General features: G+C 51.7%; 1 protein-coding gene across 7 annotated transcripts in view; it reads left to right on the forward strand.

The window, feature by feature from the left end:
* PIK3R6 (phosphoinositide-3-kinase regulatory subunit 6) overlaps window positions 1-13622 on the forward strand; it is a 36790-nt gene that overhangs the window by 13030 nt on the left and 10138 nt on the right. For 4 of the 7 annotated variants that reach the window (XM_052808335.1, XM_052808337.1, XM_052808338.1 and 1 more), the window contains 8 exons: window positions 1671-1803; window positions 5118-5201; window positions 6349-6440; window positions 8819-8887; window positions 9384-9516; window positions 10896-10965; window positions 11389-11572; window positions 12364-12511. In XM_052808335.1, coding sequence (XP_052664295.1) covers window positions 1791-1803; window positions 5118-5201; window positions 6349-6440; window positions 8819-8887; window positions 9384-9516; window positions 10896-10965; window positions 11389-11572; window positions 12364-12511 — 793 coding nt within the window. In that variant the 5' untranslated portion in view covers window positions 1671-1790. Of the gene's footprint in view, window positions 1-1670; window positions 1804-5117; window positions 5202-6348; window positions 6441-8818; window positions 8888-9383; window positions 9522-10895; window positions 10966-11388; window positions 11573-12363; window positions 12512-13622 lie in introns of all 7 variants that reach the window. The other 3 variants (XR_008238287.1, XM_052808339.1, XM_052808336.1) reach the window with 1 other exon arrangement.

Genomic DNA, 13622 nt, shown 5'->3' on the forward strand with positions numbered 1-13622 from the left:
GACCAAGCTGCCTGCCAGCTGTGCAAGCAGAGGCAGGGGTTTTGCTATAATAAGCCCCTGGCCTGCAGAAGGACCCCTGTCCTCCTTGCCTTCCTTGTCCTCTCCGCTTTCAGCCATGGCTGGGAGCTGCCCCCGCAGCCCTGCTCCTCGGCGGTCGGTGGAAATCCACTGTGGTACCTCAGTGCCAGGCCTAGTTATCCATCTCCAGGGCCAGAAATAAAGGCCACATGGGTCTGGGATGCGTTTTAAAAACTTCACGTGCCACGGAAAACCTTTAATGAGCTTCTGAAAGCTGCTGCTGCTGAGAACAGGATGCGCTCGGGGCTTGAGTGGTGTGTGGCAGGGGCATTCCCGTGTGTGTCCATCCATCTCTCCCTGCAGTTGCAGAGCTGTTGGGTTTGGTGATGGATATTTACAGATTTAGGACCTACCTGGGTAGAGTTAGGTCCTAAATCCACAAAATAAATAGAGAGAATCCTAAACAGAGCAAGACATGAGCACAAGTGTAGGCTGATGTCTTGACTGTGCTTGGAGGGACGCGACGGACTGATGGGACTGCATTGTTATTGCTGCCTGTGCTGGTTTGGGGACCGCTGGAGGTGGGGTCCCTGTTATCGGCCATAAATATGGGTGTTTCAGGGAAATCATAGAAATCAGAGCTATGGGCTGGTTTTCTTCCATCCCTAAAGGCAAGAAGAGAGGGCAAAACCCGCAGGCTGGAAAAGCCTCAATCTAGAAATGCTGAAGGTGGTATTGCAGCTCACTCAGGCTGTAACTGCAGGCAGCAGAGTCCTGAGGTTGCTGCTGTGCCCATGGATGGGGAGACAGGAGAGGGCAATGCACTGGGGGAGCTGCTGCCTCGCTGTGGGCACTGGCAGGGCAGGACCAGGAGGTGCCTGAGCTGCAGGCTGGGAGGGACCCAGCTGTGTGGTAGATCACTACAGCTGAACACCTCAGTGGTGGTATTTTGCATAAAAGATGCCGGGTGTCCTTTGCTCCCCCACGGCTGCCCCTGCCAGCTCCCCAGCCTGCTTGTTGTCATGTCATAGGCAAATCTCCCTTCCTTCCTCCTCAGCTCTTAGGAGTATTTTTTTTTTTTCTCTTTCTTTGGAAAGAACAATGCTTGAGGGCAAGGGAAGCCGTCCGGCTCCAGGCTGGCTTCCCTCTGCAGCGTAACCAGCTCCTGAGGTTTCCTCAGGGTTTGTTTCTCTGGGATGCTGGATCAGGATGACAGCGGATCAGCACACCAAGCATAGGAACCTTATGGAAATTTGGGCTCTTTTTTTTTTCCTTTCTCTGGTTGGACTTTGCATTTCAGACTCAGTTTGACTTAACCTGAACATTTCTTCTTAAACACTGGGGAGCATGAAGTTCCTGATCCTGCCCTGCTCAGTGATGCTGATGCTCATCCCTGGGGACCTCCTTGCTGTGGGAGGCTTCGAGGCCCAAGTGTTCAGATGGGTTCAGCTTCGAGCCGAAGCTTTCTCCAGCAAAACACAGCCCCTGAGACATGCTGTGCTCACCCTTAGGGCTCTGCCTCCCTGCTGGACGTCCTCCATGCTGGGGTCCCACGCCCCCAGTGTCCCGGTGGCTTTGCGCTCCCCCCCAAGGTTCAGGCTGATCCTGATCTCCACCGCCAGCCTGAGCCAAGCGTGCCCTATTTTTTGCAGGTGAGACGCAGGACCCAAGGCCATGCCCATGTGGAGTGAGAAGCAGCTGCGCACTCACCCCATCGTTGCAGACGCCCTGCGGCCGCCGTGCCCACCCCGTGCTGCAGCCTCAGCTCGGCCATGGAGAGCACAGGTGGGTGATGCTGAGCACCCCGGGGTGCCGGGGCAGGGGGATCCCAACCAAATGAACCCACCTTATCTGCCTTCTTGTGCCTCGATTACCCTCTGATAAAATACAGGGATATCTAAGGAGGATTCATTGCCACTGGGCAGACCTTGCTCTTTGCAAGGTGTTGGCAGACTGTGCTGGATAGATGGGAAATGAGGCACAAAGCAACTGAGAGGCAGGCAAAAGATTTGCTGTAGAGGGGCACCTCAAAAGCACCAGGCCTGGCAACATTCACATTTGAATTTTAAAGCAGTTTTATGTTTTATTGTATTTTTTTGTGTCCATTTTTTTCCCTCATCTGTGTTTTATTTTCACACTGTTTCACAAGGTGGTATTGGTCTCCCAGCAGCCCGAGGTCAGGATATCAATGCTGAAACATTTTATTTAATTTCTAAGCCACTACTGTTTGTTGCTGGTAGGTTGAGACTGTTTTTAGATCAAAGAAGTGCCTCGTGTTTGTGTTGGAACAAATGCTTTGATGCTCTGCTCCCCGTGAAGAAACCTCAGTGTATCATGACTGTAGCTGCTTTGATTTAGAAAAAGAGGACAGTATTTATATCAGTGTTCAGGAAAAACTTCCCCTGGTAATTAAAAACATACCCAAATGAAAAGAATAGGAAATTTCAAATAGTCCATTATTTCATAATTCTGTAGTGCAAAACCAATGAACATAATAGTGAAACTGAGGAGCTTTACAAAATCATTGGAGAGAAAACAAAAAGGAGATAAAATACAAATTTCCAAGACATTTCCCCAAATGACACGTCCAAAATGAGAAAAATCCTGTTTCAAAGGACATTTTTGCACTGTAGTTCCTCCACGTGTGGATACGATGGCGTGAACCGTGCTGGCAGAGATGGCACTTCCCGTGTACACACACACAACTTCGCCAGCATATGGGAGTAATTGTGAACCCGAGTGTGTCATTGTTTTCTGACACAGCTTCGACTGAAGCCGCAGCAGTAAGTACTCCTCTGCAGAAGAAGCCTGAATTGGATGAATCCTCCATACTAGCATCCTTATGGGGTTGCAATTCCCTGGGGTCAGTAAATAGGAGAACTATTTTGGCTGTTGGGCTATACTCAGGAATAGGCCAACCCCAATACATTAAATTTTGCATTTTCCAGTTGTCTTTTATGCAGGGCTCGTATCTTCTGCCTCTATGCCCTGGTCGCCATCTCATTGGACCCATGGTGCTGCAGTCTTGGGCTTGGAGAGGGCAAGAGTGTCTTGTCATGTATCCGGCCATGCTGCCTGCCCTGCGAGCTGTGACAAGGAGGCAGCAACGATGCTGTGAGGGGCAAAGTGCTCCTGCTCTCTGATGTACATTGCCAGTGGGAATGGTGCCACATCCGCTCCCCTGCATGATGGCCCTGGGCCACCACTAAAAGACACAGCAGAAGAACAAAAAATCATCTCTGTTTTTTGCTTCAAACCCATCCTGAGATGGTGCATGGGTCTGCAAGGAACGAGGGGCCAGATACTCAAAGCTGCCCCATCTCCTGCATGATTATGTCTTGATGGTCCTCTGCCCACAGGAACACTCACTGGAGATGCACCTGTTGGTCTGACCCTCCAGCTGAGCTGTAAAATCCCCCCAGTATTTTCCTGTTTCCCTTCCCATAGCTCCCACCCAACCTCCCCCAGTCACCATTCGTTGTAAAGCCCAAAGCACCGCCTGCTCCACCAACCAGACCCAGCCCAGTTGGCTTTATCTCCTTCCAGAGCCAAGGAAGGAGGTTTGGAGGCTGTGGTCCTTGAGCACAGCTCTTAAACAGTGTTGTCCTGGCTGCCGCCTCTGTTTCTTGTCGGTAAAGATGAATGCCCACCACTGCCCTCCTCTCATCTCTCTGATGTTAGGGAAGATGGAGCTGTGGCAAAAGAGGGTGTGGAGGGAATGAGCAAATTCAGGAGAAAAACTAGGCAGGTGATGTGGTTGTAATGACACCAATCCCAAAAGGCAATCCTATGTGGATGAGACAACTCAGGGCAGTATGTGTCTGGAGCTTCCTTAGGACCTGGATAAATTGCTCTTTGCTTGCATCCTTGCCATGCAGGCAAGACCCACTTGGCCACTGCTGGCAATGGTCTGGACCCTACCAGTGAACACAGAGACAGGAACCTGCCCCAGGAAAGGACTCTGGGATACGGTAGCCACAAACATCTGAGATTCTCCCCTGGATCAGGCCATGTGCTGGCTGCTCCAGCCTACAACTTCCTACAGAAGGAGAACATCACCTAATAATACTTTATATAATGCTTTTTTTTTATTACAAAGGAGCAAGAATCTTTTTGCTGATAGGGAAAGAGTAGCCCAGTGTAAGGAGGGACACAAAGACAGGCTGTGGTGGAGTAAAGGGACCTTGCAGCTTTCCCGACAGATACCCCACATGCTTTCAGGGCTGACTTTTATTCTACATCTGCGATGTGTTGGTGTGCATGGCCAGCCAGCTGTCATGCGAGCTCGCTTGTGATCACGAGCCCTCACCCCATGTACGAGTCATACCGAAGACTGGGTCTGAGGTTGGACTTATTTTTGGCTGAGAGCAGGATGCAGTTTGGTTTTGATGTGTACAAGACCCGTGTGGTGGTTACCAGGCAGAAGCACGGACCTTGGGTCCTTGCCTGGGGGATCAGAAGGTGCTCAGGGCCCACGGGTGGGTGGTCGCACGTCAGAGAGAGGCTGTGAAGGGTCCTGGGTGGAAGGCAGGAGGTGACATGCCAGCCTGGTGGCTCTGCCTGGGTTTCCCACGAGGGGTGAGCTGCTGGTGTGGGCAGCAGACCTTGTTGCAAGAGTGCTCCTTGTGATGGGTGTGAGGTTGAGGCCGAATCCATACAGTGCCAAAACACAGAGGTTTTCTGCTCTTTCATGGTGCCAAGTTGTGGTTTAATGTTGTTAGCTTTTATATTTAATGTGTGATTTTTTTTTTTTAATTGAACAAGGGGAAAGATGGGCTCTGTAGAGCTGATGCATGAGCAGTCCTCTGCAGAGCTTCTCTACTACCACATCCCTGCAGGAGCACTTTGCTCTCCAGTATAGCTCCAGAGGCCACCAGTCCATGGGGTGGCATTTGCCCCCAGCTCCAGTGGCCCTGGGGAAAGCTCTGCCTTGTTTCCATTGAGGCTCGAAACCTGCTGAGACAGCCGTCCTGAGGGATGTGGTGAAGGTGCAGTCCCTGTACTCACCCAAACCATTGCCTCCTCCCCTGGGGTTGTCCCTGGGTGCCAGTCTCCCAGGGGTGCTGGTCTGGCTGCTCATGTCTTCTTTGTCCCTGCAGCGGTGGAGTCGGACATCCTGCGCCGTGTCCGCACGCTCCTGCGAGAGCTGGACGGGCATCACCCCGCCTGCCAGTGTGACCGAGGTAAGACGGACCCGCAGCACGGCTTCTGGGGGTCAGCACCTGCTGTCCCCTGTGTGCTGCCTTGCTGGGGCATTGCTTGGCCCCAACCCCCTCCCCACTCCCCTCTCTCAGTCGGTGCCAGGGTGAGGGGACATGGGGTGGCCTCACCTCCCTGGCACTGCTCTGCCTGTTCTAACCTGCTCTTAGAGGTGCTAATCTTTGGCAAGCTCCTTGTGTCTGCTGTGCACCAACTTCAGCAGCTTTCATCCCTCCTCTATGTGGCTCTTACATCCTTTACACCCTTCACTCACCCAGGGGTCCATCACTGAGGTGGGACATCAAATGCCAGAGTTTGTGGTGCTGTTCCCAGCTCTGACACCGACTTGCCACACAGCCCCATCCAACTCACTTAACACCTCTGAGTTGGAGTCTCTCCATCTCTCCCTGCAGGGATATTGATTCACCACACACTGCTCAGCTTCTCACTAAAGAATCAGTTGAAATCCCTGTGTTACAATTTTGGAGAATAAAACTCTAGCTGACCCTGCAACTGGACTGCTACAGCCTTAGGAAACTTAATTGATTTTGAAAAATTGATTTTACTTGGAGTGCATGGAATATTTTACAGTTAATTAAATTTGATTTTGTCTGGAATGAGCCTTCACATCTGCAGGACTGAGACGCTTTGTGGTCCTTCCTCTGAGTGCGAGCTATCGGCAGCCAGCATTCAGGTGCTTGTGTGCTGGGACCAGGAGGAACCCAAATTTCCCAGGGCAGGTGGTGAAAGCAGGCAGTCATAAACAGAGCAACAGAGGGAACAGGAAACAAACTTCACATCCATTGCCCTGCCTTGCTTTTCTCCAGCCCCCTAGTCCTAGCATCTCTAGGACCTTTTTCCAAAGGTTTCCCAGTATTAGAGGTACAACACATCGATGCTGCATCCAGAATCAGGGCAGCAGCATGACTTGTCCCTTGCAGAGGGTCAATGATTGAAGCAGAGGGCAGAGAAGCCTGGTTTAGCTCTGACAGTGATGTCAATGTAGCATCCCAGTAAATGATTTTTGCAGGAACAGTGCCCAGGTCTCTTGATTCCTCTGTGAAACGCTGCCCCTGATCCATTGCTGCTCTTCTTGGCAACCTGATCTCTTTCTTGGCTTTCACTTCTCAGGGATGCTGCGATGGACCCTGCATAAAAAAATTGACCAGAATCCCAGTAACAGCTCCGTTCTGGTCCGGATCCTGGTGAAGGAGCTGGAAAGGGTGAGTGCTGCCTCAGAGACGTCCCCTGAGTGCTGGGCTCAGACCCTCCGTGGCGTGTGCCCTGCTGTGGGGCCCAGGGGAGCAGAGGGATGGGGACTCAATTCTACCTCAGACAGGTGTTTTTAGGGGGCCTTGAGCCTGGCTGGGGACAGTGGCTTATGGCACAGAGTGAAAAACTCTGTGGGACACAAAGGCAGAGCTATAGCTCATCCCCAGCTGATGGCTGCACAGACCAGGGTTTGTCCCAAAACTGATGGTGAGCCTCGGGCGGAGTAGGGAACCTCGACAGGCTCCTTGAAGCTGCAACAGCCAAAGGCAGACGGCCTTTGCAGTTTGCAAATAGCACAGTGCAAAACACTTCCGACCACCCCCAAATCTCCTTCCTCCCACCCCGGCCCGCTGTAGTCACAGGTAGAGTGGAAATTTCTCCTCCATGTCACTCATTTCCGCCCCAGAGGGTGTCAGAGCAGAAACACCTAACCCAGTATCCTGTCCTGAGAGCATCAGATGGAAACTTTGTGGTGGATTTTTTGTTTCACTGATTTGTCTTGTCATTTTCTGGTCTTGTGTAAACCTTTAGCACCCTCAGCATCCTGGTGCGACCTGGTTTGTGGTTTGGTGAGATGTCATGTATAGAAGTAGCACCTTTTCTGTCTTATGAGCCTGCCTCATTTTACCCAGTGTCCTCTCATTCCGGGCACAAACAGCCCATGTGCCCCCTTCACCTCCTCCTCCCCACCCTGGTGATGAGCCCCGGCTAGTCGTCCTTTGTGCAGAAACCTCCCTGTACCATTTTCTCTACCTCTTTGCTATTTCTCCTTTCAAGCTGGAAGGATGGAGCTGCCTTGCTCAGCATTGCTCAGCTCCTGTGTCTCCAGCCAGCTGCTGCTCAGCCCCAGGGGGGCCAAGCACACTCTGCAGAGGCTGTCACCTCTCTCTGTCAACACTCCCATATCATACACTTGAGCCGTGTCAGCCCGGCGCAGATCCCTGTGTACACATCGCAGGGCTGTGATCATCGAGCAGTTACTCCTAATCTTTGTTTTCTGCCTTTTAAGCAGCTCTGAGGCTATTTGCAGGCTGTCTCTCTCACGCTATGGCAGTTTAGCTTCCATCAGTGCCTTGGGGAGGGATCTTATCAAGTGGCTTTTGCAAATCCAGATAGACAGGAACACCCACATCACCCTTGGCTATGGATGCAGGGATTCCCCCAGAGGGCTTGACGTCTGCTTTCCACTGCAAAGGCCATGTCAGTCCCTTCCCCTTATACCTATTATGGCTCTGCTACTCTTATCTTTCCTTGCCCAGGAGGGATGTCAGGCCTCCTGGTCTGTAATTCCCTTCATCTCCCTGAAGATCATCTTTGAAATCAGTGTCACTTTTTTTTTCTTTTTTTTTTTCATTCCTCTGGCACTGCAGCAGCTCTGAGCAGTCAGTACCGACCGCAGATGATAATTTAGCAATTTCATGCTTGAGTTCCTCCAGAGCTCTGGGCAAATATCAGCTGGTCTCAGCAACTCAGTATTACTCATTTTATTGATTGTTTCAAAGCTTTGCTGCCATCAGTTCCATTGAACTCAGATCTGTCAGCACAGCAGGCCTAAAGAAAGGTACCGGAAATAACTTTGGGGTGGAAATATCCTTCCCAGGTTTATCCAGGGACATTCCTGTTGCTGGAGCTGTTGTTAGAGCCAGACCAGGCTGCAGGGAGGGGCAGGAGCTGTGTCAGCTTGAGCATCTATCTAGCTTCCCATGGGCCAGGATGGGGATGCAAGAACATCTCTCCTCCCTGTTCACTCTGGTCTCACACCCACCAAATGTAAGACAGGCTTTTCCCAGAGGGTTTGTATTTCCACATGAGTTTTTGCAACAGAAAGGAGCTCCTTAATGAGCTCAGTTAGAAACTTTTGCTCCCCCTCTTCCACCATGGCTGCTGCATATGCACTGCAGAGCTGTCAGTGTGCAAACCATGCTCTTGCAGCAGCTCCTGGAGCCTTCACATCCCTACAGCAATCTCCAGCCCTGCGGTGTGGCAGTGGCCACGGCAGCATGGTCCATCCCCCACACCTCTCCCCAGGGCCTGGGTCCCGTGGGATGCCCACCATGCAGGACCTGTCTGCCCCGGGGACATCCTGCCCACCCTGATGGCCTGTGGAGGGATCCCAAACCCCACCTTGACCCAGGGAGCGTCACCCCTAAGCCAGGGCGAATGCCCGTGCTCTCCTTGTGTGTCTGAGCTGCTGAGCAGACAGAACCCAGCACATCCTGGGGGCTCCGGTGACTCCCCCGGCTCTGGTCTCTGCTGCCGCCGGTCGTGCTGCCCACCCCAGCATCCTGCCAGGCGCTGCCTGCACTGACTGTGCCTTTTGGTTCCACAGGCGGAGCGAGGTGACTTCAGACATTACATCATCCCCTTGCTGCACACGCTGATGTATACCTTGATAAAGGTAACCTACCATGGGCTTCGCTGGGGCAAGATCCAGGGAAATCAGAAGCCACAGAAGGGGGCCACCCGAAGTCACTCAGTACCTATTCCTGTGCTGAAATATCCCAGTACCTGCCCAGCAAAGCCCTGGGACTACCACGGGTGGACTCAACTGTGCATTTCCCAGTGTGCTGTTTGATGGCTGAGACACTGTCACCTGTGACATGTATGGGAGTGACAGGTCCTTCCAGCTGACCCCCTTTTCTGGAGGTGTTTAGGTGCCTGTTGGTGGAGGAAGTCACAACCTGGCAAAAAATGTGTGCCCACAGTCCTTCAGTGGGTATTGCTGGAGGTTTCCAAACCATTGTAGGGCCTGATTCTCCTTCATATATTGCATTTAAATCCATATTGAATTTGGTGTAGCTCTGTGCCCTCCCACCTTGGGGTCTGTTGTGGGGAGAGCACCATTAGGGATCACTGTCTGTGGCATCTCCATATCTGCCCCTTTCTCGCTCCAGGCTCCCTGCATCTCTGAAGAGCTCTGCAGCAGAGTGTATGATTTCTGCAAGAAGCTGCTCACCCTGCCCAAGCCTTTCTGCACCATCGGTTTGGACTATGCCATCAGGCTGAAGATGGAAAGGACAGCACCAGGTATGAGGGCTTCTCTGCTCTGCCTATGTATGGCATGCTGAATGGCTTGGGTCCTCAAGGCAATAGTAGTGGGGGTTTGGGGGAATTTCCATACCTGAGCTGGCCATTGCCTAACGCAGTGAGCCATGGCAGGGTTTTCTGCAGGGGGCTGGCCAAACACTTGGGGGTTTTAGGGATGCATTTGGATGGAAGGGTTCCCCTCTCCTTATTTCAAGCTGCTGATCCTTAGTTACTAGCTGAAAACCTTGGGGTCCTCCTGCTGTCAGTGTAGGCACCACCAGAGTCAAATCCAGCCCATATGAGGCCAGATGTGTATATATATATATATATATATACACACATACAACCTCTGTCTATATGGGAAACAGGGTGCTTATGCTGCTAGCCTGGGCATCTCAGTAAATTTTGTGGAGGTCTCCTTTTTGCAAAGTGAAGTCTCCATCTGAGATTGAATTGCAGGCTGTCCAGCATGGGCTCTTCCTCCACTACCTGTGCATCAGGTTTTAGACACTAAAACGTCATTAGTTTCTGCAGAGAACAGTCCCTTTTAGATAGCAAGCCAGAGGACAACTCTATTTTCCTTTTTCTCTACATTGCTCATTAAAGTTCTTCTTGTTAAAGTTTTCTTTAATAAAAGTCTTTAAAAGCAATCCTTAAAACAGTGCAAGGTACAGATACCTTGTGAGGTGGAGGTAAAATATAAGAAACCTGGTGGGAAATTATAAAGTGCCATTCTTGGTAGTCTCAGCCCATCACCATCAATCACCCTGACCACTCTTCCCCAGTACTGCTTTGTCTGGAGCTCCAAGGTCCACCTTTACCTCACCTGACTTCTGGTAAAAGGATGATTCAGTGGGGAGAGATGGGGATCTCCAGTGGGGCTTCCCTCAGAGCACCACAAGGTTCACAAAATGATTGCACCTGAGCAATGCGGGGTGGATGTATCTTCCCTACCCCAGAGCTGGGTGAGGGTAAAGTACATCTCTCCTGATTCAGAAACGCGTTGTGCTCTTCATATCCACCCAAACACTGTCCCACAGTGTGGCCCGGAGGCCCGGAGTAGAGCTCTTCTTCTGGCTTCCGACTCTGCTCCCAAGCTCATAATCCACTAAACAAAGGAAGGGAAATACAGGAAATAATCCCTGAATAGAAGGGGTTTTCTTTTTATGTCGCATGGCCTATCTTTGTCCTTGACTATTTTTAACTCTGGGCCTGATTCTTGGCTCTTTTACATTGTCACTCCAGCAACGGGTGTTTGCCGACTTGGCAGACCCACCATCAGCCTCTACAACCAGGAGCAGCACCGAGCTGCTCTGGTGAGTTGTGTTGTTATTTCTCATGCTCTGACTCCTGCATGTTTATCTTCTTGCATTTGCTAGGTACATTGTACCAAAGAATGGTCATTTCCGAACAAAGTCTCAACAGCGATCCATATCCTTATCAGGAAAAGTGAGTAGTGCTTCTTCGAATGTGTTGTTACTTTTATTTCTTTTATAGTCTCACAGTGAAATCTGTCCTTTTCCTGCGCTCTGAATTAATGTTGGTTGGAACAGACAATTTGGACATAAACCACATGGCAGTATGTGGTCTTGGGGAACACAATTTGGTGGCATCCAGTGCCTTGCTAAAATGAGCTTTGCATTGGGAGGAGCACGTTCCTTCCATGTGTCCCAATTTATTTATGTGGTCCTGGGATGCAGAGAGCTTCCCTTGGTGGGGAGACAGGGCAGAGAAGGGGAATATCAGCAGCAACCCTTTTTCTCTGCGTGGGATAATGGAGACGTGAGCTGCTTGTGCCAGCCCTGGTGTCAGTAACAGGGAGTCCTCATCTCATCTCATGTCCCTCTTTTCCCACCCTCCTGCCCCACGCAGGATTTTCATCTTTGCTGATCCAGAGCTGCTCTCTGAAGCCATCTGCAACGCGCTGGTCACTGACACAAAGGCAGCTCAGGCCTCCCAAAGCCCCCGGGCATGCATGTGCTACGTGATCATCCACGCCATGCAGGCGGCCCTGGGCGAGGGCTGTGACGTTAGCGGCTTGAAGGCGAGCCTCCAGGTAACTGGCAGCACTTCTGCAGCACCATGTGTGGTTTTCCAATGGTCCTGGTCTTGCTGGGCACCTCAGAGTGTGGGAAGGCTTTTTGGCAAGTGGAGAGACCCCCCCCCCAGCTCCTCACTGGTAGTCTCCATCTCCAGTAGCCCCAGTGTTACTTCCAAAGCTGGGCTATGAGCAGAGCTGGTGTTAAACTAAAAAATTCTTCAAATATAAGAGTTGGTGCAGCAGGAGCCAGAGGTTTTGAATCTTCAGTTTGAGTCCTCAGTTTTGCACAGCAAAGCTGGGCTCTGCAGCTGGAATATAGGCTCCTCTGTGAGCCACTGGTCATTGCAAAGACAACTCAGCGGAAATGTTTCAACCAGTTTTCTCCAAAACCTCCTTCAAGGAGCTGTGGGGCCACAGTAAGACAAATGTCTGGTTCAGAAAGGTGACTTTGCAAGGGCTCTCAGTGATTTCCACTCTAAGGACACCTTTGTGTGTCTGCTGTCCCCATCTCCTGAGGGTCACTTGAGCTGCCAGCTCTGCTGCTGACTCCCCGAGCTTGTGGCAGCTGGGAGCAAAGTGCCCATCAGCTGCAAACCTGCCAGAAAAAAGCTTTAAGCAGGCAGTACAGCCAGCATCTCTCCTCCTCCAGCCTTCCCCAGGGACAGAAGGACATGTGTGTCCTCTGCTGCGAAACAACAATTTTTGCAGGACTCATTTGCCCTCTTTCTGCCCTCTTCCGCTGCCCTGCCCCTGGAGCATCTCCTCTTTTCATGCCTCGGGGTGTTAATAGCTGCTCCTTGCGACAGGATATGCCCACGAGTGACATTGAGCACTGGTTCCGGCAAGTGGTGGTGGCAGTCGAGTGTGCAGGAAACGAGGCCAGTGCAGACCGCAGCCAGCACGCAGCAAGGCTGGAGAAGATTTACTGCGCCGTCCTCAGCTCCTTGCAAGCAGGTGAGCTCCTGGCCAGCCATGCACGGAAGGTTAAGGGAGCTGTGCAAGCTGGCAGGCCCCTGCCTCACTGCTATGTCCTCGCCGTTGCCCTCCTACAGTTGTCCATCCCCACCTCCCATCTGCCTCCACTTTAACAGCATCCATCACCGGGATCAGGTCCTTGCAGCCTGGCTCCTTGCAGTGACCTGATGTCCAGGATGGCAAAGTGCATGTGGCAGTGGAACGCAGATTTGTCACCTGAGGAAAGGGACTGTGGCAATCTCTGCTGCTAATTCAGCTGCCCTGAGGCCCAGAGACATGACTGTCATTTGCAAAGGGTGCCATAGATGTCAACCAGGGGAGGTTGGACAGATGCTCTAGTGCTCTGCTGGTGTAAGATACACCCTGCCATGGCCTAGACTGGGGAGACGCTGTGTACCACTCCTCGAAACCTCCTTGTACTGATGTGGTGGACAGTGGTACTGCCATCTCCTTCCATCCCTGGCAGTGCTCTGTTCCAGCCTGGTGCCATCAGGGCTACGCAGACTATAACAAACATCCCCATCCATCACAGCTCCTCACACAAATCTGGGGTAGACCAGAGGGAAATGGGGGTCATGTTTTCCTCTTCTTGGCTACTCCTGGTGGAAGGTCACTGCACCCCACCCCCCTCTCTGGAAAGAGCTGGAGACTGTTCCAGTGAAAGATATGGGAAGGAACAGCCAGTGGTGCAGGGAGAGGAGTGGGACCATCTTCTTTTGGTGCAGAGAGCTATTAAATTGTCTCACTGCTTCTCACAGAGCCATAATGGGTTAAAAATAGGCAGCAATGGTGGGGTCAGAGGGCTGTCTCGCATCTCAGCTGACATCGCCAAGGGAGGTCGGGTCACATGCATTGGATGCCCAGTTCTAGAAGAATGTTTTATTTATTCTGCAATCCCTCTGCTGTCTGCAGCAGAGCAAGATCCTTCACTCACCCATGCCTCAGTTTCCCCTTCTTCATTTCTCCCATTCATCAACAGTATAGGTACTTTCTTATGGCTCAGTTTGTGAGAGCAGGGGTCTGTGATTACAGCCTCATGTCTGGCCAGAAGGCAACCAGGGTGGGAGAGCCCTTGGGGCTCAGCACGGGC

The sequence above is a fragment of the Harpia harpyja genome, chromosome 14, assembly GCF_026419915.1.
Source record: "Harpia harpyja isolate bHarHar1 chromosome 14, bHarHar1 primary haplotype, whole genome shotgun sequence".
Taxonomy (NCBI): domain Eukaryota; kingdom Metazoa; phylum Chordata; class Aves; order Accipitriformes; family Accipitridae; genus Harpia; species Harpia harpyja.